At 32.2% G+C, this 23,930-nt stretch overlaps 1 protein-coding gene and 1 pseudogene across 1 annotated transcript; both read right to left on the bottom strand.

Annotated features, from left to right (window-relative positions):
• Positions 1-93: 93 nt before the first annotated feature.
• Positions 94-3,845, bottom strand: LOC125868299 (uncharacterized). Its single transcript, XM_049548944.1, has 8 exons — positions 3,693-3,845; positions 3,008-3,094; positions 2,395-2,590; positions 2,130-2,284; positions 1,741-1,884; positions 1,504-1,604; positions 1,254-1,407; positions 94-368 (listed from the first exon to the last, which is right to left on the bottom strand). The coding sequence occupies exons 2-8, from the start codon at positions 3,077-3,079 to the stop codon at positions 285-287; spliced, it is 906 nt and encodes a 301-aa protein (XP_049404901.1). The 5' UTR covers positions 3,080-3,094; positions 3,693-3,845; the 3' UTR covers positions 94-284.
• A 17,406-nt stretch (positions 3,846-21,251) lies between these two features.
• Positions 21,252-21,491, bottom strand: LOC125854063 (small nucleolar RNA U3; annotated as a pseudogene).
• Positions 21,492-23,930: the final 2,439 nt, after the last annotated feature.

Genomic DNA, 23,930 nt, shown 5'->3' with positions numbered 1-23,930 from the left:
ACTTAGTGACAGAGTCAAAGGGCAAAAATAAATGTAAAAACACAAATTTTACCGCATAAATGTCGTGTAACATGTTTTAAACCATAGAAATAGAGTACATGGTATCTATCTATCTATCAAATCCCCTCAGGGACAAACATCATCCAGTCATGACAGCAAATAAATGCTTAAAAAGGATTGCAATGTACAACTCAACATAATACACCAACAACAGAAAATGCATTCAGCTTCAGTATCTATCATTCATCAGTCTTCACCGACACCAGGCTTGTGTAGATGCATTGTTACTCCTCGTCACTTTCATTGCTGAAGACGGATGCAACAGTTACTTTTGGCTTCTTCACAGATTTGTTAACCAAGGTTGTCACCTAACAGAGAAGGGGTAGGGGGGGGAAGAAGTTCAGGATTAGCTACAAATCAACCAAATCATTTCCCAGAGTACCAAAAGAATGATGAAAAGACAAATAAATTCCTTGTTTTCTTTTCCTATCCAGAAATGAACTACTTGAGTGCATTTGAAGTATGCCTATTCACATTAATAATAATTAGATGTCATCATCTTCTCCTCTTTCCGAGTAATTTTTTCTGACGGACAGCGGGAAGAGGCAACATATGCACCCCAAGACAGTTAACAAGGCAGTATATCTCACAATGTGTTCCACATAAATAAGAGGTTTGTGAATATGGAATTCCTACTTCCATATTATACTAGCATTAGTTATCTTTTCTATTAAAGTTAATCCTCACGAACAGCAATTGCTATCCACTAGAAAAATCCTGTTCGAGTTGCATATAGTTCTGCAGGATGTCACAACCAACCTAGCAAGTTCACAAGGGAACTGAACAAATCAATTGAGTGCACACCCTTGTTTTGCACCCGAGGTGTGGCATAGTGGGACAAGGAACACTAGGTGATTTCTTCCCATCTACCTAAGCCTTGGTGGGAAAAGTTACTGGATACCTATGCAAGAGGGAGTTAGCAAGTACCCGGTGGAATAGTCCGGGTGCGTGCAAGCTGGCCTGGACGCCACATCATAAAAAGAGAAGGAATCAATTGGGTGATCCCTAGTTACACCCATGAATCTCACTATATATCCATGCTTTAAAGCATCTTCTTTCTCTCTCAATAGTTCTAATTATCTAAGGATTAGAAATTTCTAATATCTCCCTTGCACTGAGTTGGTAAATTAAATATAAAAATATAAAACGAGACCAAACATAGCTGAGATAATCGGTAATCTAACTGTAAGTACCTTTGACGAGCCTCCTTTCGCAGAAAATCCGAACTTCAAAGTCTTCCTCTGATCTTGATCTGCTAGAGCAGTTGCAGTTCTAACCATGGAAGGGGCTGGAATGTTTCCTGCTTCCTCTGGTGTTTGCTGTTCTTGCTGCTTCTTATTGGCAGCCCTAGTATCAGTAAAAGCAAAAACAGATCATCGACAAGAAACACATGCCACATTATCAGAAAATAGATGCAGAATGGCCTGAATGGAAACATCATACATTTGGGTGAATTTTGCCATCTCCCTCTCTTGACGTTGCTGCTCTCTTTTCTGCCTATCATCCCGGCTACTTCCATGCATTTCTCTCATTTCCTTGAAGCGCTATGATAGTAACAGAAGGTTAGAGCGCTAAATGGAGGAGTGGAATGAAGGTAATAAACATTTTTTCTGGGGGATAACGATGAAGATAATATCAAAGAACTGGAAAATATTTTGAGATTTTAAGGAAAACAATTACCTTCCTGTGATTATGATCATATGAACTTAGGTGAGCTTCAAACTCCATTGCTAATTTATATTGCTTGTTGCACAGCTCACAAAAGAAAGTCTTGCGTATTTCCTTCACATCCGTTTCAATTTTGTGCTCGCGTTCTGCTAAAACCTGGATTTTCATAATGTGCAGGAAGCAGGCAGTAGAAGCCACCAGGTAATAAAAACTGCACGAAATTCTCAAGATCTTCCAAAGTTGGTATCCCCTTATATACCATTCCCATCAAAAGACACACACATATATGCTATATGCTGCCTTCTGTTATTAGATGTATGTTTCAGGAAAAGTAAAGTATCAAACTCAAATAGTCTGGTGCAACATATTTAATAGCTACCCTAAAAGTGTAAATGGCATACCTCCCGTTTTTTGGCAAGTTCTTCAGTCTCCTCAAGTTCAATATCAAGCTTACGTCTTTGAATATTTTCTTCTGCTGTAAAAAAATCATCTTCCTCTTGCTTTCCGATCCCCAACTTTGGGTCTCGCATCCCTGATTTTATTGGCTCAGTAATTCCTAGTCCCCAAAAGGAAGAAATTAATCAAGACTAATTAATGTGCACGAATACATTACAGCAAATGTAACTTAAAAAGGTTGAAAGAAATATTTTGAACAAGTAAACTTACCTTGCTCATTTTTCCCAAGACCCTTCCCTTTCCAACCCATCTTCTGAAGAAGCCTGAATCCAACGTTAGAGGATGTCAACTGCGTATCTAAAGATGCTTGTTCCACATTTTCCAGGTCTACGTTTTCCGTTGGTCTATGGTTAATAGGAAGGCGAAAATCTTCAGTGAGATCCTCAAGAACAGAAGCCTCATCAGCCTATGTTTCAAAAAGTTGAGATGCAACTTTGTTAATTAAAATAGCTGAATATCAAGATTTGTCCATGTTAGTAGAACAGCACAAGTCATGGAATATAGCAGAGTTGAAATAAACCAAAATTCATAAGCATCCTTCGTTCCTTACAAATAAGTTAACTACAAAGGCACCAGTATATTTTCTTACTTCTCTCTACATAAACCAAAAGAAAAAAGGAAAAGGCTTGAGCTGCATATTATGAGTTCTCCAGATTGCAAATGAATCTACATACTATTAGAATCATCCTAAATGAGTTTCTAAATAAGATTGAAGAGAAAGTAATAGAAAAATCCAATAAAGTGGAAATAAACGAGAGATCTATGATGAATGAAGGAATTAGTCAAGTCACAAAGTAAGAACAATCGGCATTCTAGCTCATACCTCTTCCATTTCTTGCTGGCGTCTATCTCTCATGCGCATATCTGGCCTACTATTGAACCATCTATCATCCATACCTATATGATATCGCTGTTCACACAGAGCAAGCAACAAAGTTACTTACCAGTGTACAAAAGAAAGAAATGTTGCACAAAAGTAAACAAAGTGAAAAAGTGGCAAAACTGAACCAAGTCTAGATTCCAGATTACCTTTCAACCATGTAATATAAGAACAATCCACGCATTCTATTAGTTAAGCTGCTTTGGTATATCATAGAATGTTTCAATGAAATCATTTTCTAGTGTAATATATAGTTGAAATAAATAATTTAGTATCTCAACTCATTGCCAACTAAAACAATGATTCAGAATATAGTTTCCTGGTTAAATCATTTTCACTAGACATTTTACGATAATACTTAATCAATCGGATGATAGACCACAAATTAATTAAACAATCAAAATCAGCAAACAGAACATTGCATAACAAAATACTCCTGTAAATTGTAAGATCCCAATGATATACCAGAAACCGAACACGGAATTCATTTTCAACGATTCATTAGGTTCAGAGGTATGCAAAGCATCGGTACATCAGAAAAAAAAAAATAGGACTTTGTTCATATTTTCAACGTCTACGAACAGAAATCGGAGGAAAATAAAGACGAATAACGAGAAGTAATTGGTACCTGATTGAACGAATATCGGTTCCGTAGTTGAGAAGAATTAGTGTTAGCTCCACAATTGTCTGTAATTCAGGATTCAACGTTTGTTTGAGCGAAAGAGAAAGGGCAAGAATCTAGGGTTAAGCGGGACACAGTTGCCTCACTTGTGCCTTTGAGATTTTGCCACGTTGTTCATCTCACGGGTGTAATGTTTTCGGGTCGACGACCCGATTCGACCCAAATCCAACACCCGGAAAACAATTCTTTTTTCTTTTAAAAATCCTTAATTTAATGATTCATGAATTCAAGTGTTACACCATGTAAAATAATAAAGGCAGTAGCTGAAATAAGTTTAAAAGGCACGTTTGAATGGATTTATAATATTTAACTTTTAATTTATATTTGTTTTATTTTAACTTATAAGTGTTTAAAAATATTTATTTTATTTTATTTAAATATTAAAAGTATATTTTATATTAAAAGCATCTAAAATAAGTCAATTCAGACAAACTCTTACTCTTGTTTTTCTTTTCCTCTTCTTGTGTTACTGTTGCGCATAAAAAATGCATAAAGTTACTTGTCAATTCACGCATCTGACATAAAGAAAGAATTAGAAGATTTCAAATTTGATTTATATTTTAATGATATTTCAAAAGATATTTTTGAACAAAAATATATAGTCATTATATTTATTATAAAATAATACATACAAATTTTCGATTGTTATAAGAAAACGTCCACGAGTATGGAGGTATCTCTAAAGACAAGTAACTTTTACGTACAATCGTATATTATAATTTATTATTAATGCGATTTCATCTAATTATATTCTGCACTAGAAATTAAAAAAGAGTAAATTAACTTTCAAGAATCAAATAAAGTGCGACATACACGACAATTGATAGTTTTAACGAGACTAATCAAAATGAAGTTGGTGGGATGCCCATCTAGAAATTGAAATTTCCAGTGAATTGCACGCAATTCATGCCAAACATGCTAATTACCATTGATATGCAAAAGGTTATACGATTCTTAAAGAAATTTATTAAATTGAAGTGCTAATTAATTAAACTAGAAAAGCTTAAAGCCAAGGTTGATGCCCAATCCTCATTATATTGTGTTGGTGGTGTGGTCCAAAAAATGGATATTTGTTTATCTACTTTTTTCTTTTGGAGTAAGATTTGTTGTAGGCATGTAGGCTGTGGCTTATAAGGCACAACTCTAATCATTATCTACTTGTATATAATATGAAAAAGTATCACTTTTTAAGATTAAACAAATAATTATAGATATGAACAAGACCAAATGAGACTGTATGGAAATCCCATAGAGGGATTGATGGACCCCTTCTCAAACCTTTAATCATGTAGCAACACTAATCCTTAATCTTACAAGGAAGATATGAAAATGAAAATAGCCCCTTCTCTATTACATTCAATTCATACACGATAAAACTATTTCAACAAGTCCCTTCACATGTAGGCCTGATTTTGTCCATAAGTTAATTATGTGGCATTTGCTTATTAAATTATATGAAAGTGTGTATTCATCCCATTTAAAAGTTAAAACTAGATATTTTTTATCAGGGGCGGAGCTAGCTTATTGATTGTGGGTTCAATCGAATTCACTAGCTTTAATGGCTTTTGTTCGATCGAGGGGTAGAGATAGATATGAGCTGACAGCTTATGTTTTCTGGTATTTTGTTTTGGGTGAGATGTACACCGAAAGAAATTGACGCTCAAGCTTTAGCTAATAGCTCATAAACTCTATAACTTTAAAAAACTAAAATTCTGAACTCATAACCTCTAAATCTTGACTTTTCCTCTGTTAAATCTCAATACTTCTTACGAATAGCTTTTCTTAAGCTCATTCATTACTAATTTAGAGTTAAGCAACTACATATCAAGCTTAACACATCCGATTAGAGAATACATGATGAAACTAGAGGATTAATTAGTTGTCATTTGAATTCTTAATCACCATATTATGAGAATGAACGCAGAGCTCCCAATACCTAACTATATAAATAATTAAAATTCAAGAATGTAGGCCATCTTTCCTTATAATTAAAGAACTAATTAATTATCGACACTTGTCACATAAAAACGAAACTCTTGTTTAACTTTTTAGGCCATCTTTTTAGCATCCTAACAAATCCCCACTTTTAACGTTTCCAACACTGACTAGTTAAAAGATTATTCTTTCTTTTTTTCTCAAGAAAGGTGAATTTAACTACATAAAAATTATAATAAAGTGATCAAGCTAAGACAGCAAGAAAACACTAGCTAATTAATTAAATATAGAAATAACATATGAAAAGAAAGTGAAATGTAGCAAAAAAAGGGTCCGTAGTTAGAAGTACAATTAAGGGGGAATTAAGATGGTGGAAGGACATTATGATAACAATGGTTAGGGTTAAAGAAGAATCCTTAAAGCTAGACAGCTTGCAAGCAATTAACGTTTGTAAGGTTCTTAAAAATGTGTTTAAGATTTGTTCTAATATTTTCAATAATTAAAAGTGCTAGCTCTCTACAGCCAATTATGCAATGTATGTATTCAAACATCTAAAAAGTCCCTTTTTGACTCTTTTCCCCCTCTTTACCCTTTATTTTAATTGCTAATAAATATATCATTAATTAGTTTTCTTCACTTTTCCCTTATTATAATCATACTTCTTATTTCCTCTACATTTCATATTGACAGGTATAGATTCACATCTATCTGGAAATGATATAGCTTGTCAAAATAATGTAGTATATATATATTTATATATGTGTGTATCTACTTAGTTAGGTATATTATTGACTAGAAAACGTAATAAATAAATATATATTAATTAAGGAGGACTTTGGTAAAAATATGTAAAAAGTCGTTGAGTGTTATTGTCTTGTGAAAGTTACATTTGCTTGAATGATTGAAATAAAATTTCTTCTACCTAACACTAAAAGGTATGTTTGTCTTTAATTTAGGCACTAGTTAATTGAACCTTGGATTATAATATCAAATTAGTGTATCCTTCTTTAATTTATATTCACAGGAAAACGATTTCGACGTGATTTGATTTGCTGAAGTGATTTGTATTTAGTGTCTAGAATTTTCCAAGATTTATTGCACATTTATTTTGCAGAAATTAGTAATTTGTATATATTAGTGTATTGTCAAATAAGCAACGCAGTAAAACAAACCTACTTTAGTTATCATGACTAGTCATTCGATATAATAATATTTCTCTATAAATGCTCAATTTTCTCTAGAATCATTATTTCATATGATATATTGCTTCTCCATAACATCATTCTATCTATAATAACAATATCATTCATTATAGCAGTACACTTCTTGTTTACTCTTCTATAATAGTCATACTCAATATTGTGTGATACTAATATTTTTTATGTATTAAAATATTTATGATGATCATCATTAATATTATGCATATAGTAAATTTAAAGTATAAATATCTAAATAGAATGTGTCTTAAAATGATGCCATGAATAATGACCATAACTTCAAGGCCAATGGTATTGCATTTTTACATTCATACTGCTATTATTTTGATTAAATTGGTTAACAAATACATTTCATCTTCTTGAATCTTAGTACATATAAATTATGATCAACAGATTCTTTCCTAATTATTTAAAATAATATATATAAATATCGACTTTAATTTATCACTCCATTAGAGCATTAAATAATGTAATTTCATTAAAGTAAAAGTAATGGTGAAAATAATATTCAATTCTATCTTAATTATTTAAGATGATAAATTTTTTTAATTAACTGTTTTAATAATCATGATAATAAATTATTTATAGTACATATCAAGTGAATATTTAACAAAAAAAATATTTCCTTCATTTCTATTTAATTGTCAAATTTTCATTTGATACATCTATTAAAAAAAAAATAATGATTAATATAATAAATTTATCATCAATACATGTAACAAAACCACACTAAAAAATCATAAATTTTTCAGTCAAATAATGCCTTTTAAGTTTGAATGTATTGTTTAATCGTATACTTCCACACAAGATATTTTTTTCCGGTAGAAAACCACTCATCTAATGATTGGTGACAATTTCTACTCTAAAAGCAAATTTAAATATAGCATTTATAATTGGCAAGCAAGATCCATAAAGTCATAGGAAACTGCGTAAAATGAATAAAAGATTCTTTTAAATCATTTTTCTTCTTCTTATTGTTATAAAAATACTTGGTAGAAAAAAGAACAAATCAAAAATTGGGAATTGGGAAGCAATAGTTAGGCAATATTGCAGTATGTATAAAGAAGATGCAACCTTTTAATAGGTAAAGAAGACTGAATTTGTCGGACAAGTTTGAATTCAACTTCACCGCTTACCGGTAAAAACGCCCACATAAAGCAAGAATCATTTGACAGAGGGGGGAAAATTCGATAAAGAGGGGTTGTCAATGATTTGTTTGAAAAAGAAAGTGAAATGACCCGCCTGTCCTTTCAGCGACGGAATCAGAATTTTTAACTTAACTAATACAAACAAAATGCAAAGCAAGCATACCACACTCAAGATTTATATTGTCGCGCTTCTACTCATCTTTTTGGTTTAAAATTACCCTTCCATCCATCTTTTTTGCTCAGTTATACCCTTGTAACTATCAATTCTCTTTTTTTTAAAAAAAAATACTTATAATGTGTCATTTTCTTATTGAATGAAATAAAAATCCACATATATTAATTTTTGAACAAGTTTTATTGTTGCGCTAGATGCTTTAGCTAAAACCTAATAACTTTAGTTCAAATATTATTAAAGTTAAAAATTGTTGAGTCTGTGGATGATTGGAACAGGACTATAGGTGTCTAACCATGACCCACGTACGTCTTCCCTAAATTAGGATGTTTGGGTATCAAAAAAGAGAAAAAGAAAGAAACCATGGGTGGGTCCATTAAGGATGTTTAGTCAGCTTTTTAGAAGCAGCGGTTCTGGTGACTTGTTCTTTTCTTCGATTAGAGTTATTTTAACAGCGAGCCTTGTAATTTCACTTCATTAAATCACCACCATCTATAAAAATGAACGGTTAGATTAGCATCACACCACACCCCTTGAACACTATAAATTCAATAGAGCCCTTCATTCATTTTCCAAACCAAGTAGTAACACATACTGAACATCACTTCAAAACAAAAGAGGAGTGTTAGTTCATATTCATATTCAACAACTTCAATTCATATAATTCAATTATGGCAGGGAAGAAGAGGTCTGGATTTTCATTTTTCGGTTTATTTAAATCGAAAAGTAGTAGTAGAAGGGAAGATAATTACTCTAGGGATGATTGTGTGAAGGCATACAAAGTATGGCCAAGTGATGAAGATAGAGGTCAATGGGTAGCTGATCCAGGTATTGATAACAAGGCTGCTCTTTTCATCTCTAACAGGACTGCTAAGTGGAGCAGCCCTGAAAGTTAAATTAACTATCAACACCACGAATTCGAACGAAGAAGAAGAAGAAGAAGAAGAAGCAGAAGATTATTATATTTAATTTCCTCCATAAATTAAACATCATTATCGTCCCACATATTCATTATGTTCCATAACGTTTAGCTTTTGTATAATTTATTTCTTTGGTTAGTTAGTGAAGTACTCAGTTTGCTCCCCTGTATGTGAATTGCAAATAATATGATGATGAATAATGTAGTGATCAAGATTTGTTTATAATATTCAAAAGCTTTATTATTATTTCATCTCTTCTTCATTTTCTTCTACTTCATCTATATATATATATATGCTCATTAATTAAGATTTTTTTTTTCTTTTGTGTTTCGATAATTACCCATTGAGTAAAGCTTCTCTTTTGCTGTATCAGAAGAATTCCCTCAACTTAGTTATAAGATCAAATCAACAAATACATACATATTTGAAAGGTTCAAGTATCGTTTAATTATTTTAACTAATAGTACTATATATATGTATTAATTTTCATTAACCAACTCATGACAGATCATCCTCTTAATCAAGCTTAAATTAATTAACTAAGTTTGGCGTACATGGTGCATGTAAGTTTTCTCCTATTATTTGTGATACAATATGCTTTTCTCATTACCAAAAAATTAGAGCTGAAGCTGAACTAATAATGTCTTAATTAAGTCGGCTCTATGTAGTTAACCAGCAATATACTTGATTAGTGTCTTCTGTTTTCACTTAAAGTACTATTTCATTAGCGTTACTATATACCAATAAAATAAACTGGCAAGTTCAATAATAATCCTACTTTTGTTTGTTTTCAATATGGAATTTTGCTAGAGAGGATTTAATTTCTTCTTCAATCATGTCTAAGATCATTAATCTGATGGGAACTACAACTAAATAAGTAATATCTTCACATCCTAGCTAGTATTTTCCATTTCTTTGTTATTACATGCACTGGCTGGTGCAATAAATTCCAGCAACTATTATTGGTAGTTTTTTCTTGAGTTTGTTATTACCCCCAAATGGAGTACTGGTGAATTGATTGTTTAACTATATGTCTCGTGTTCGAATTATCAGAATAAAAAACTTCTTGTAGAGAAAGTTTTACTCCCTCTTAGGCTTTTTGGCATACGTAAATCCAAATTAGTGGGCTAGTCAGTCAGCCTATAGTAAATCTTAAATATCCGATGGTTAATCGGAAAACAAGATTCCTTTGTTTCGATGTTTCAATATAAAAATGCAACTAAAATCTAGAGAATTTAGAAAGGAGTTTCTTGAACGAAGTAATCAAATTATTACTAGTATATTTTTATTTTTTTTTAAAAAAGAAAAAAAGAAAAAACAGAGTATCAAAGGAGACATTGCTGCAATAATGGTACGGCTTGTCAGTAAGTAAGCTTTCTACATTTAGTGGTATGCATTCAAAGGAAAATTCTTGAGAAGGAAATAAATAGAAAGTGGAATATTAAAAGTTTAATGCCCCTTTGGTTTTATTTATTTTGAATCCAATTGAGCAAATAGACTTCCTTCCAAGAACAAGGGTGGTCATTTCTTGCTGCAATTATTGGGCATGCAATATGCTACAAAAGTACAAATTAAACACAATTTAATTTTGTTAATCCCCCCCTTATATTCTAGTGCAAGAGAAATTTATTTAATTTATCGTACGAGTTTAAATTGATTAAAACAAAACAATTTTGAAGCACTTTCTCAAATTTGAAATTTTATTCGTACGAGTTTAAATTGATTAAAACAGAACAATTTTGAAGCACTTTCTCAAATTTGAAATTTTTATAGAATAAAATCACTTGATTTGAATTGAATTCACTAAAGTGCACGAGTGATAGCAAGTAATTGACTAAAATGATGGAGAATTCATTTGATACAAGTGAACGTGCAATTTCGACCAATGTTTCTAAGGAAGTGACATTAATTATTGGACTATTCTCACCACGAATTAATATAGAACGGTACCAACTTGATTAGTTAGGTAGAGACATAAGATGCCTTAGGTCTAAATTGTTCTGTCCAAGTAACATGGCATGAATTTTACCAGAAGTAAATATTCATCACACTCCAAATTGCAGGTTATTGGTAGAATTACTAAACTTCTTATACTTTTTCGATAATAGTTGTGTTTGAGTTACTTTATGCGCACCTTAATTTTTGTATATGTACTTACTACTCCGATCTGTAAAGTACCTAATAACTGTGCCAACTAAGAGTTGGCAAATATGGAAGAAAATTACCTAGCTATTTTTCGTCTCTGTGTATTTTTGAATCCTAATTAATTTCCCAGGTATGTTAAACCACAGATTTATTACTGTTAGAAGATATTTATCTTGAACTAGTAGATAAAATAATTAGAATCATGTTATTCCCTAGATCAGATTCAAGAATCGCCGGAAAGGTGTTTAATCATGAATCCAACTAAGCATAAAACATAAAGCAAGATTAGGCAAAAATTGTGTCCTTAAACTATGTTTTAGCATATGCTTTTGGAAAATAATTTTATTTTTATGATTTTCTAAGCCCACAGAAGAAAAATAGAGAAGGTGAAAGATCCCATAATTTTTCATCAGAGGTAATTTCATCTCATTAGGGTCAGAGTTAGAACTTCAGATACAAATTCGATATAATTTAAGATTAATTTGTTTTAAATTATGTATTTATATTTAAAATTTCCTTTATTATGTATAAATAGTTTATCTAAAATCTAATAAGTTGGAGCCCATTCGTTATTTGGAATCTGCATAAATTCAGATCGTGCACTGTAGGGTTCATTCCGAGTGGCACTTTCAGCAAGATTTTTTCTTCATATCCAGGGTTCCAATCGAGATCTCTGATTAAAGGTGAAACAGTCCGACCATTGCACTACATGCCCATGTTGGTGTATCTTTGCTTGTTTCCTAGCTACTCCATATATCTTGACTTGTAATCAATCATTTTGAATAGTATTTGATGTAGAAACATAGGGGTCGTTTGGTAGGCCGCATTAGAAGAAATAGTCCATGTATTATGTAAGGTATTATTTAGTACTATGTTTGGTAGGAATTTGGGCATATGTATAACTAATCCATGAATTAGTTATACCTCCTACATGGTATTATAGGATGTATTACTAATACCTTCCATTTGGAGGTATTAGTAATACATATGATATAATACCATGGGATAAGTCTATGTAAAGACAAAAATATCCCTCAAATCATTTTAATTATTTTATTTGTTTTCTTGATTTTATGATTTATATTTGTACTAGTAAATTTATTTAAATAAATTAGCGTACAAATTATTTAGAGAGAACTGTTTGTTACTAAATAAATCCAATACAAATTAATACAAATTTGAAATGTAAGTTGTTTATTTGTACATGACGTTTGTGATCTTAATCGAATGTATTACATATATATATATATATATATATATATATATATAATTTTATTTTTTGTGTGGTTTTCTAATTATTTCTATTTTGAAAAATTTAAAACATACATACATATTAAAACTACAACTTGCAATTTTTATGTGTAAATGTTGATGATTTATTCAATTTTATCATTGTTGACCGTCTTTTCGATTTTAAAAGTAGATGGTTTATCTTTTTTAAATTGAAAAATGACATTTTGTGAGTGATCAATTTATTAAGATGACAATTATTTATCCTCAAATAATTCAAGTGAAAAAAAATAGCAAACATAATAACAAAATTGTTCTTCTCATAGCTTGTTAGAAGGCCATAAAAAAATAATTTTATCCGGTACTTATCTATCTTGACCCAATTACCTAATAATTCAAGGGTATAATTGGAAAGAAGCTTTTCATAGAGTTTTAATCCAAATACAAGATGAGGTGGAAAATAATGAACCAAACACTTGATAAAAATAAACTTTGCATTACTAATACATGCACTACTAATCCCTGCATTACTAATTCCTGCGTTACTAATTTCTGTGTTACTAATCCTTGCGTTATTAATCTTTGTATCAAACGACTCGTTAGTGGCAGGGGTCACCCAAACCTAAGAGAGGCTATAAGATACCTCTACAACAAGAAGTACTTTTAGACTAAAAATGCTCTCTAGACTTGTTCTTTAGAATTCTCCATTTTCTACAATAAAGCTGTAATTTCTATTCACACAAAGGATGGCCAATTTCTGTTGATCCTTTTTATGAAGGGTCCCTTCATTCTTGTGCTGTCTATTTCAACATTTTGAACCCCACCAATTTTCCACTAAGCAGTTTTCAGGAGTTTCTTTAATTTGCACTTTTTTCAAGATTCATAGGGAATTTTTCTTGTGTAGGCATTTGAGTTTCTTAAGAATAAAAACAAAAAATGAATAAAGTTGAAGGAAAAGGAGGGATTTTTTTGAATTAATTAAGGCTATTTTATTCTTTAGAAAGCTATTTTTGTTACTATATGTGTTTATTTTAATTATTTCTATTAATTTGCTCATACACAGAATCGCCAACTGCAATTACTTCATTATAGTCTTAAAGTAATCTTCTCATTTTATTTTATTTTATTGTTTAGTTGGTGGGGGTGGCGGGAGACTGTTTTTGGGGAAATGGAAAGGAAAATGACTTGTGAGCATTGATTATGTTACATGTTCCAATAAAATTTTATATTTATAGCTGAATAAAAAATTCTATAAAAAATTGTAGTGATAACGGATAACTTTTTCGGGTAAAATATGTATATATATGGTCTATGGTGGATAATATCAAATAATATTTAAATATTTTTTCCCCAACAATTAGTAACAAATCCAATATTGAGTGAGGGTGTGAGGTCTATTTCAGAGGTTTCATTTTGTGCCTATTTGATTATATACGTAGTTTTATGTTGCAAGTGTATAAATAAATTAATTTAAACTAAAAAAAAATGTGATTACAGTTTTACCCTACATCGTGTAAATGCACTACTTTTTTTTTATTTCATATTTGATATCCGTTTTGAAGTTCAATAAGTCGGAATTACATTTAAAAAAAATCTCAACTTGAGGGTAAAATACATCCTATCAAAGTTGACTTCATACCTTGAGCTTAGCTCTGATTATAGATGAGAATACTTATCACTCCACTATCATCTTTGGTGGTATATATGTAAATGCAGTATTGGTCCACCTAAGGACCTCTTCTAATGTCTTCTATCCCTATTGGCAATTCGAAATCACTTCAAAAGGAATATTTATATTTGGGATAAGGGTTTGAAAAATATCTAACTTTAGTCAGATTTGCTGTTGCGATACTAAACTTTCATATGGACCTATTACCTCCCTAGACTATTTAATATCGTATTTTTTACCCCATGAACTATCTAATAGTGTATTTTAAAGATATATATGTGCCCACGTGGACACATTACTATTTATAATTTTGCATTATTTTTTATGTCCACGTGGGCAAATATATATGTTTAAAATACGGTATTAAATAGTCTAGGGATGTAATATGTCCTCATGAAAGTTTAGTATCGCAACAGCAAATCCGACCAAAATTGAGGTATTTTTCAGACCCTTATCCCTTTATATTTATTTATATTTAAGAGAAAAGGAGAAGCAAAGAGCAAGGAAAACATAGGTAGCATAATATTGTTTCACCTTAAATGACTACTTTATAGGAGTAGCTCTTTTTTATTTTATTTTTTGACTGCAGTTTATTCTTCTTTCCTGCACAATACTTTGGCTTTAACTTGTCATAATGTTTGACCAAAAAAGGATTAAAACAGTACTTAATTAAACATAACTAGTCTAAGAGAAATTGAGAAGCAAATAAGTGATTATTCTTCAACTCCAGGCAAGATTTAGGTTGAACGAATAAATTTTCATGGATTTGGTTCTAACTTTGAATTCAATGCCTCCATATACTACTCTATTCCGTTTTAAGTGACTATTTTCTTATTAATAAGTCTCTGATTTTTTGCCGGTTATTAATTCTTTTAGGGTTAGTTGTTCAGTAAATGTCTTCTCTTTTTATATCATTGTTTCTTTTAAATGATGGTCTAAGTATAGATTCCTTTGAGCGTTACGAGAAAATGTTAGACTACAGTTTGGAATTTTGTAAGTTATTACAAACTTTAGATGATAGTATAATATTTTGTATGCAAGGTTAAACTATCATCTAACGTTTATATGTATAACTTTTAATAATAAAGATAAAATCTAAATAATGGCCTAACAAGAGGACATATGCGTCAATGAGACTTAAAAAGAACGAAATTTTCTATATTTAAAAATAAATTAACTTAAAATAACTTTTTTAAACCATAATATAATACTTCTATAATCACACACAAATAAAGTCCTTGCATTATATCATCATATTTTGATTTTTCATACATAAATATAGCTAATTTAGATCCTTCGTAATCGAAATAACATAACAAAATCAAATTTTTGATTAAAAACATCCCTTAATAACTAAAGTCAAAATTTAATATACATCCTTTAACTAACAAATTGAACAAAAATCATCCTTAATATATTCTAACCTTCATTCTAAATGAAACTCTGTTAAAAAATTTTAACAGACTCCACCCCATGGTAACTTTTTACAATGCAATCCAAAGATTCCATTCATTCATTTTCTTGTTCTTGCATTTCTTATGCTTTCTGATTTGAAATTGTTGAAGTTTACAATCAAAATACTCTTTTAAGACTATTTTCTTCTCTGGTATGTGACATGATTTGTTCTTACGGTTCCCTCTCTCATTTTTCACAATACCAACCAAAAATTTCTTGTTGAATTATTGTTGAAGACTTTTGATCAACAGATTGTATTGTCCTTTTTCATTTCTTTCCACACAACGTCACTTATAATTTTCCAATTATGATACCAATTTTGGCATACACTTTCCCTATTTTAAATTAGTCTCGGGCCACTTTTTCTTCCTAAAATCAATACCCAAATCTGAAGAAATAGGCATAACATGATGAAATAAGTATGAGGGGCAAGTTAGTCAATATGAATAATAGATATTTGTTAGGCAAGTTTGTTAGTGTAGTTAGTAGAAGTTGTTAAAGTTTGTTAGATAACGTTGTATATAAACAGAAAGATGTACCAATACAATGTATCAATTTTCATTCATTTTTCTTTCAATGAAAGTTCTCTCTCTCTTTTCTTCTTAGCAAAACTTTCTCTAATGGCTGTCAATGGAAGTCTAGTGAATTGAGTGTTTACTGTTCATAGAATTTATCATGGTATCAGAGCGTATGACCACTATTGTGAGTTAGAATCAATTGTTTTAGATAGAGGAGCATTATAATTGGACGACAAGTGCGATTGCTAAAGCAGAATAGTAATGGCAGCTACGAAGATCGACCACACACATGCACTCTTCATTCATCCTTCAGATACAACTAGAGGTCCAATTGTTCCTATCCAATTAACAGGATCTGAAAATTACTCGATCTGGAGCAGGTCAATGCGAATCCAATTGCTTGGAAAGAACAAGCTGGGGATTGTAGATGGAACCTGGAAGAAAGAGGATTTTTCTTCAGATTTAGTTCATCAATGGGATAGATGTGATGCCATTGTGATTGGATGGATACTGGATCAATGATAAAGGAATTACATGCAGGGATTGTCTATGCAGAAAATGCAAAGATGATTTGGGAAGATCTTAAGGAGAGGTTTGATAAAGTGAACACTTCGCGAGTCTACCAACTGCATAAAGATATGGTAACTTTGATTCAAGGAACTGATAATGTGTCAACTTATTTCTCAAAACTGAGACATTTCTGGGCAGAATTTGATAGTATGACACCACCTTCTTGTGATTGTGTTAAATCCAAGGATTTTATGCTGCATATACAAAGATTAAAGGTGATGCAATTCCTTATGGGTCTGAATGAGAACTATGAACAAGCTAGGAGTCAAATACTGATGACTAGTCCAACTCCTAATATCAATAAGGCCTACTCCATGCTGATCGAAAGAGAGAGTCAAAGGTCGATTGTCAATTCAGGAGAAAGAGTTGAATTAGGAGCCATTGTGGCAGGGAGAGAAAACTCTTATCACAGACCGCCAAATCTTCAATGTGATCATTGTAAGCTTAAAGGTCACACAAAGAATGTATGCTACAGATTGGTTGGATACCCACCAGGATATAAAGGAAAGAAGAAGGAAGAGTTCTCTAATGCAAATAATGTTCGAAATGAAGACACTAGTGTACATAGGTATCAAGGAGAAGCTACTGCTTATAATGCTCAAACTGAAAATATACATCCAAATGTGTGTGCAGGGTACAAAACTGAATGTTCAACTGGAAAAAGAGATCTTCAAAGAGCACCATACTTGACTGAGAACCAACAAGACAAGATCAAAATGATGCTTGACAAGGATAAGCAACCAGATTACATGGCTCATATGGCAGGTATTGACTTCAAAATTTATCCACAGTAAAGCAGATAAAGTGGATAATAGGAAGGTCCATTTGCCTAATGGTGAAGTGACAATGGTGTCTCACACAGGAAAGTGCAGTTTGGGAGATATAAGAGTGCTTGAAAATGTTCTGTACCTACCTGATTTTAAGTACAATTTTTTATCAGTATAAAAAATAACTAAGGAGCTCAATTGTTTTGTCTCTTTTTATCCTGGTTTCTGTTTGTTCCAGGACCTTATCAATGGGATCTTGAAGGGGATTGGTAAGAAGAGTGGTGGTTTATACATAATGTTCTCACCACAACATGACACACATTTCAGTGCTGATTCAAATGTAGAAGTTCACAGAGTTCATATTGCAGAGAAGATACATGAAGATATACTGTTGTGGCATAGAAGGCTTGCCCATCCTTCTAGTGTGTCCATGAAGCATTTGCTTGGTTTTAAACTAGATGAGTGTAAATCAATTGTAGCTGATTGTGAAGTGTGTCCTCTAGCTAAGCACACTAGACTTTCCTTTCCTCATTCTACTAGTACATCTGTTAAAGTGTTTGAATTGTTGCACCTAGATGTATGGGGACCATATCATGCTGAAACTTTTGATGGGAATAAACATTTTCTGACTATAGTTGATGATTTCTCTCATGTTACCTGGATTTTTCTGTTAAAATTTAAAAGTGATGTTATATTAGTATTGAGACAATTTCTCAAACTGATACACACTCAATTCCAGGCTACTGTTCAAATAATTAGCATAGATAATGGTGGTGAGTTTGTGAATTCTCAGATGCAACAATTCCTTCAAGAACTTGGTTTAGTCCATCAGAAAACTTGTGTGTATACCCCTCATCAGAATGGTCTAGCTGAGAGGAAGCATAGACATTTACTTGAAGTTGCTAGAGCCCTTAGATTTCAAGGACATGTTCTTATCAGATTCTGGGGTCATTGCATTCTAACTGCAGCTTATGTTATTAATAGATACCATCAATAGTCCTTGGTGGTAAATCCCCTTATGAATTGTTTTTTGGGAAGCCACCTTCAGTTAATCATCTAAGAACTTTTGGGTGTCTGTGTTATGCTAGTGCTTTGCCTAGAAAGGATAAATTTGCTTCTAGAGCAGTGCCTTCTGTGTTCATGGGCAACTCTACTACTACCAAAGGATATATTTTATTTGATCTTGCACAAAATTTTTTTTTTGTCAATAGGGATGTCACTTTCGGGGAACATGTCTTTCCTTTTCAGTCATCTTCTGAGTCATCTTCTGAGCCTGTCCCCAGGTTGATCAATTTCCTTGGTCTTATGAATCATTTCTTCCTAGTGACATTTCCTCTATTGATGACCCTCCTAACACTGTAACTGTTAGTGATCCTGCAAGTCCACTGCCTACATAGTTTTCTAGTTCACCATATCCTTCTCCATCTCCTGTTGTTTCTACTGCATCTTCAGATATAACCTTGCCTGTCTCCAATCTTTCTCAACCCAGGAAGTCACAACGAGTATTTAAGGCACCCCTTTGGCATGTTGATTATGTCACCAAAAAGGATGCTCATGTTACTTATCCACTCAGTGCCTATCTCTCCTATGAAACTCTTTTACCAGCTCATCAAGTGTTTCTCAGTTCTCTATCTCATATACAAGAGCCTAGGTCCTATCATGAGGCTATTAAGGATAACAGGTGGGTTGATGCCATGACTTTTGAGTTGGAGGCTTTTCAGCTCAACCATACTTGGGATTTGGTACCCTTACCTCCAGGCAAAATGGCTATTGGTTGTAGATGGGTATATAAGGTTAAGTTGCAGGCTTCTGGTGAGGTGGAGAGATTCAAAGCCAGGCTGGTGGCTAAGGGATATAATCAGCATGAAGGTCTAGACTACCATGAAACATTTTCCCCTATGGTCAAGATTGCCACTGTCACTGGCTGCTCAACATAACTGGCATATTCATCAGCTGGATGTTTATAATGTTTTCCTTCAAGGCGATTTAGATGATGAAGTGTACATGCAGCTTCCTCAGGGATTACCAAGTCAGTGGGCGTCTAGTGGCATTGTTTGTGGACTTGTTAAATCCCTATATGGGTTAAAACAGGCCAGCAAACAGTGGAACATGAAATTATCTGAGGCATTGGTCCATTCAGGTTTTGTTCAAAGCTGTATGGATCACTCATTGTTCATAAGGAAGAAAGGGAATGATATTGTCATTATTTTGGTCTATGTGGATGATATGTTGGTAACAGGTAGCAGTATCTCTGTTATTGAGGAAACCAAAGCATCCTTACAAAAAGCCTTTAAGATTAAAGACTTAGGAACACTGAAGTTCTTTCTTGGAATGGAGTTTCACAGATCTTCTAAAGGTATTCTGATAAATTAAAGGAAGTATGCTCTAGAAATCATTTCAGAACTGGGGATAAGATCTGTCAAACCAACATGGACTCCACTAGAGGTTAATGCAAAACTAACAACACCAGAACTTGATGAGTTGATACAAAAAGGAGATGATGACATGTTAGAAGACAAGACAAAGTACCAAAGGTTAATTGTGAAGATGTTATACTTGACACTTACAAGACCTGACATAAGCTATGCAATACAAACACTTAGCCAATTTTTACAACAACCTAAACAGTCTCACTGGGATGCAACATGAGATGCAGCAGTTAGGGTCATGAAGTATATCAAAAGAGAGCCAGCTCTAGGTATACTATTGAGTAGCAATGCCTCCAATTCACTGACAGTCTTCTGTGATTCAGACTGGGCTTCTTGCCCAAACACAAGAAGGTCAGTCTTAGGTTTTGTGATCAAACATGGGAGTTCACTGATTTCTTGGAAATCAAAGAAACAAAGTGTGGTGTCCAGGAGTTCAGCAGAAGCTGAATACAAGAGCATGGCAAATGTTGTTTCTGAAGTAGTGTGGCTGATTGCTTTGTTGAAAGAATTGGATGGTGAGATAATAACTCATGTAATTGTGCAGAGTGATAGCAAGGCTGCATTACAAATTGCAGCAAATCCTATTTTTCACGAACGTACTAAACATATTGAGATAGATTGCCATTTCATCAGACAGAAAATTCAAGAGGGGTTGATTAAGACAGTGCATGTAGGTTCCAAAGATCAATTGGCAGATGTATTGACTAAAGGTTTGCCACGACCACAACATGAATTCCTAGTAGGCAAGCTAGGCATGTTGAATATCTTTATACTAACCAGCTTGAGGGGGAGTGAAGAAATAGGCATAACATGATGAAATAAGTATGAGGGGCAAGCTAGTCAATATCAATAATAGATATTTGTTAGGCAAGTTTGTTAGTGTAGTTAGTAGAAATTGTTAAAGTTTGTTAGATGACGTTGTATATAAACAGAAAGATGTACCAATACAATGTATCAGTTTTCATTCATTTTTCTTTCAATGAAAGTTCTCTCTCTCTTTTCTTCTTAGCAAAGCTTTCTCTAATGACTGTTAATGGAAGTGTAGTGAATTGAATGTTAAACTGTTCATAGAATTTATCAAAATCAAATATAATTACAACTCAACCACTAAACTGAAGAAGAATCAACCTAGCTTTGTTTTTTTTGTTTTCCACCCGGTGTTCGAAGCCCACATTGAAGTCCCGACTAAATCCTGATCTTGCACTACAGGGCCCATTAGGGGGTGGCGCTCCCAACAAGATATTCTCCATACCCAGGCTCGAATCCGAGACCTCTAGTTAAGGATGAAACACTTCCACCAGTGCACCACAACCCATGTTGGTTGAAGGGATGTCTGTTAGACAGACATGAGACCATCTCACACATGAGATTAGGTCTAAGAACGATCACTGTACCACATAGCTCAAGGAGCCGTGGATAACTGCTAATCACACTCTGGTCACATGGCCATGCCTCATCAACCAGACTTGGTCTGGTCTCCTCAAATCAACCAGACTTGGCCTAGTCTCCTCAAAAATCAAGAATACAGTGGTACGAGCCTATAGAACTGATCATGTTCAAGTAAGGTTGTTTTTCTTGTATCGCTCATAGTCACCCAACAAAATTGGCACATGCAAAAGCAAACTCATAATAGCTTAGGTATTTAGTCAAGAATATTTTATATTTTTTTCGAAGTTTAACATTCAAATACGTTCATAAAATTTTAGAATTTTTAAAATTTTAAAAACAACAAAAAAGTATTTTCATTCTAAATTATTCACCAAGAAATCAAATACAACTTAAATTTGTATTAATACCAAACACAACTTTGAAAACAAAAGCTACTTCTTAAAATTTCACAATAATATATGGTCAAACACCCAATAATTTGCCTACTATTGGTTTGAGAGACTTGATTTTTGAGGTGTTAGAGTCATGTGACTTGCACAAGATGTGAGGTCTGTTAAAGTTTTTAAACAGAAGTTTCACAGAAGGATGAAACTTGCTAAGTTTTAATTTGAGTATATGAAGGATGATTTTTGTTCAATAAGTTAGTTGAAGGATGTACATTAATTTTAGGTATAGTTAAAAGATGTTTTTGGCCAAAAATTCTTATCAAACCAATCACATAAATCGAAATAAATGGAGTAAATTAAAAAGAATGAGAAGACCTAGTAATCACCGTTCAATCTACACCCACTAACAAATTACAAATGTCGACATATATGCTCCAAAACTGCCAGTATATGTATTATATTACGTTGTATTTAATTATAATTCATTTAGATTCCTCACGCTGATTAAAATCATACTTACAGAAAAAAAAATGTTGCTCGTGACTGAACGTGACTTAATGCCAGTGTGTTATTTATATACTGTAAAATGTTACTACTATTTAATAAAATTTGGATTCCGTATTAAAAATTGCCTTTTACAAAAGGATGATGCTACTAGTATTTGAAATCCACTAGGCACCGCCTTCTAGATTTTTTAAGTGAGAATGTTAGTGAAGCTTTAAATTTATTAACATGTGATAATTAAGTATGCTAATATATAAGTATAATTTTTGTATAAGACGCAGGAAATAATTTACCAAATACTCGTTTTTTTTTTGGTATAGTGAAGTCTATCTGATTGCACCGGCTAATAGAAAGTATGTAAAGAATCAACTAACCCAAAATGTTTAATTAATGTGATGTTTAAACAATGTCATGGTTTAATTAATTATCAGGATTTATTTATTTTCTTTTAATTCTATCTCTTAAAAAATAAAATAAAATGCCAGCACACTATAGCTTGTAAAATTGTATGGGATAGTTGTAATTTAAATATATGCACGTGTGATAAATATTTTATTTTTTTCATGGGTCAAACGCGTAAAAATACTTTTTGATATGAGGGCGGTGAGATTCGATCACGATGTAACTATCTCATTTAAAAGCTTAAGTCGTTAGTAAAAAAAATTTAATAGTTAATTATATTCTAGACTTGTATAAAAAAAATATAAGGAATTTATAATGTTGGATACAATTGTAAACAAATACAAGCTTATAAAAAAGAGCACATGAATTATAAATACAACGAAGGAACCAAATAATCAACCTCAACTTTTTAGGTATTGATTCAAAGTAATTATGGTAGAAAAATGTGTAAAGCACCGATGAAATGTAGATAGCTATATAAGCAGCCCAATATGCTGTTACATTTTTTCTTTAAAAAAGAAGAAATTTTAATTCCTATTGTTTTAGGAACACATTTGATTTCTTAATTAGCCACACTTGTAATGATAAAGACATGCTTTCATTTGTATCGGTGGTGGCGGTAAAATTAATCCATAAAAACATAATTTGTCTATTTTGTCTACTTATTTGTTCATTCATGAATCTATTTCAGTCCATCAAAAATTGAACTGGTATTATGAAAAATTTTGCAAAAATATTTTTTAAAAAGGAATCTTTAAAAAAAAAATTGATTTGTCTATATATAACGATAATAAGGAAAAACATATCTAATCAGATACTAAAAAAATATAAAAAGAATAAATAAAATAATTAAAAATTAGTAAGAACTGGGTAGCGGATTGAGCTATGACTTGCATCTTAGCTCTAGTGACTTGCGGGCGGATCAGTTTTTCACTTATTTAATATTTTAACCCATTTTTACCTAACAAAACTCAACTCAATCTGCTAATTTATTACTCTAATTTGTAACTTTGTCTACAATTTGTTGAATATGAAATAATAGACTAATATGGGTAGAAAAGAGGGACCTCTGGCTCTATAATATCCAGATCAATGTGCAAATGGAGTCAACAATGTACACTAAACTTAGGGTTGTACAAAATGGAATCGAAAACCGAATTAAATCGTAAATCGAGAAAAAAAACTCGACTAGTGGCTGGTTTGATTTGGTTTGGTATTGGAAAAAAAAAAATCCGATTATATTTGGGTTAGTTTGGTTTTAACTAAAAAAAACAACCCAAGACCAAACCAACCTGACATTACATATATAATTTTAAAATTTTATTTTA

This window comes from Solanum stenotomum, chromosome 1 (genome assembly GCF_019186545.1).
Source record: "Solanum stenotomum isolate F172 chromosome 1, ASM1918654v1, whole genome shotgun sequence".
In the NCBI taxonomy this organism is placed as follows: domain Eukaryota; kingdom Viridiplantae; phylum Streptophyta; class Magnoliopsida; order Solanales; family Solanaceae; genus Solanum; species Solanum stenotomum.
The sequence above is the reverse complement of the archived record's forward strand: the minus strand, read 5'-3'. Positions and strand labels throughout refer to the sequence as shown.

Bases quoted from the DNA above. Each gene is read 5' to 3' on its own strand.
- LOC125868299 (XM_049548944.1), bottom strand. From the start codon at position 3,079: ATGGATGATAGATGGTTCAATAGTAGGCCAGATATGCGCATGAGAGAT. The intron at 1,605-1,740 runs GTAATTGTTTTC...TTACTATCATAG, and splicing joins ATGATCATAATCACAGGAAG to CGCTTCAAGGAAATGAGAGA. The intron at 1,408-1,503 runs GTATGATGTTTC...TACTGATACTAG, and splicing joins ATGGCAAAATTCACCCAAAT to GGCTGCCAATAAGAAGCAGC.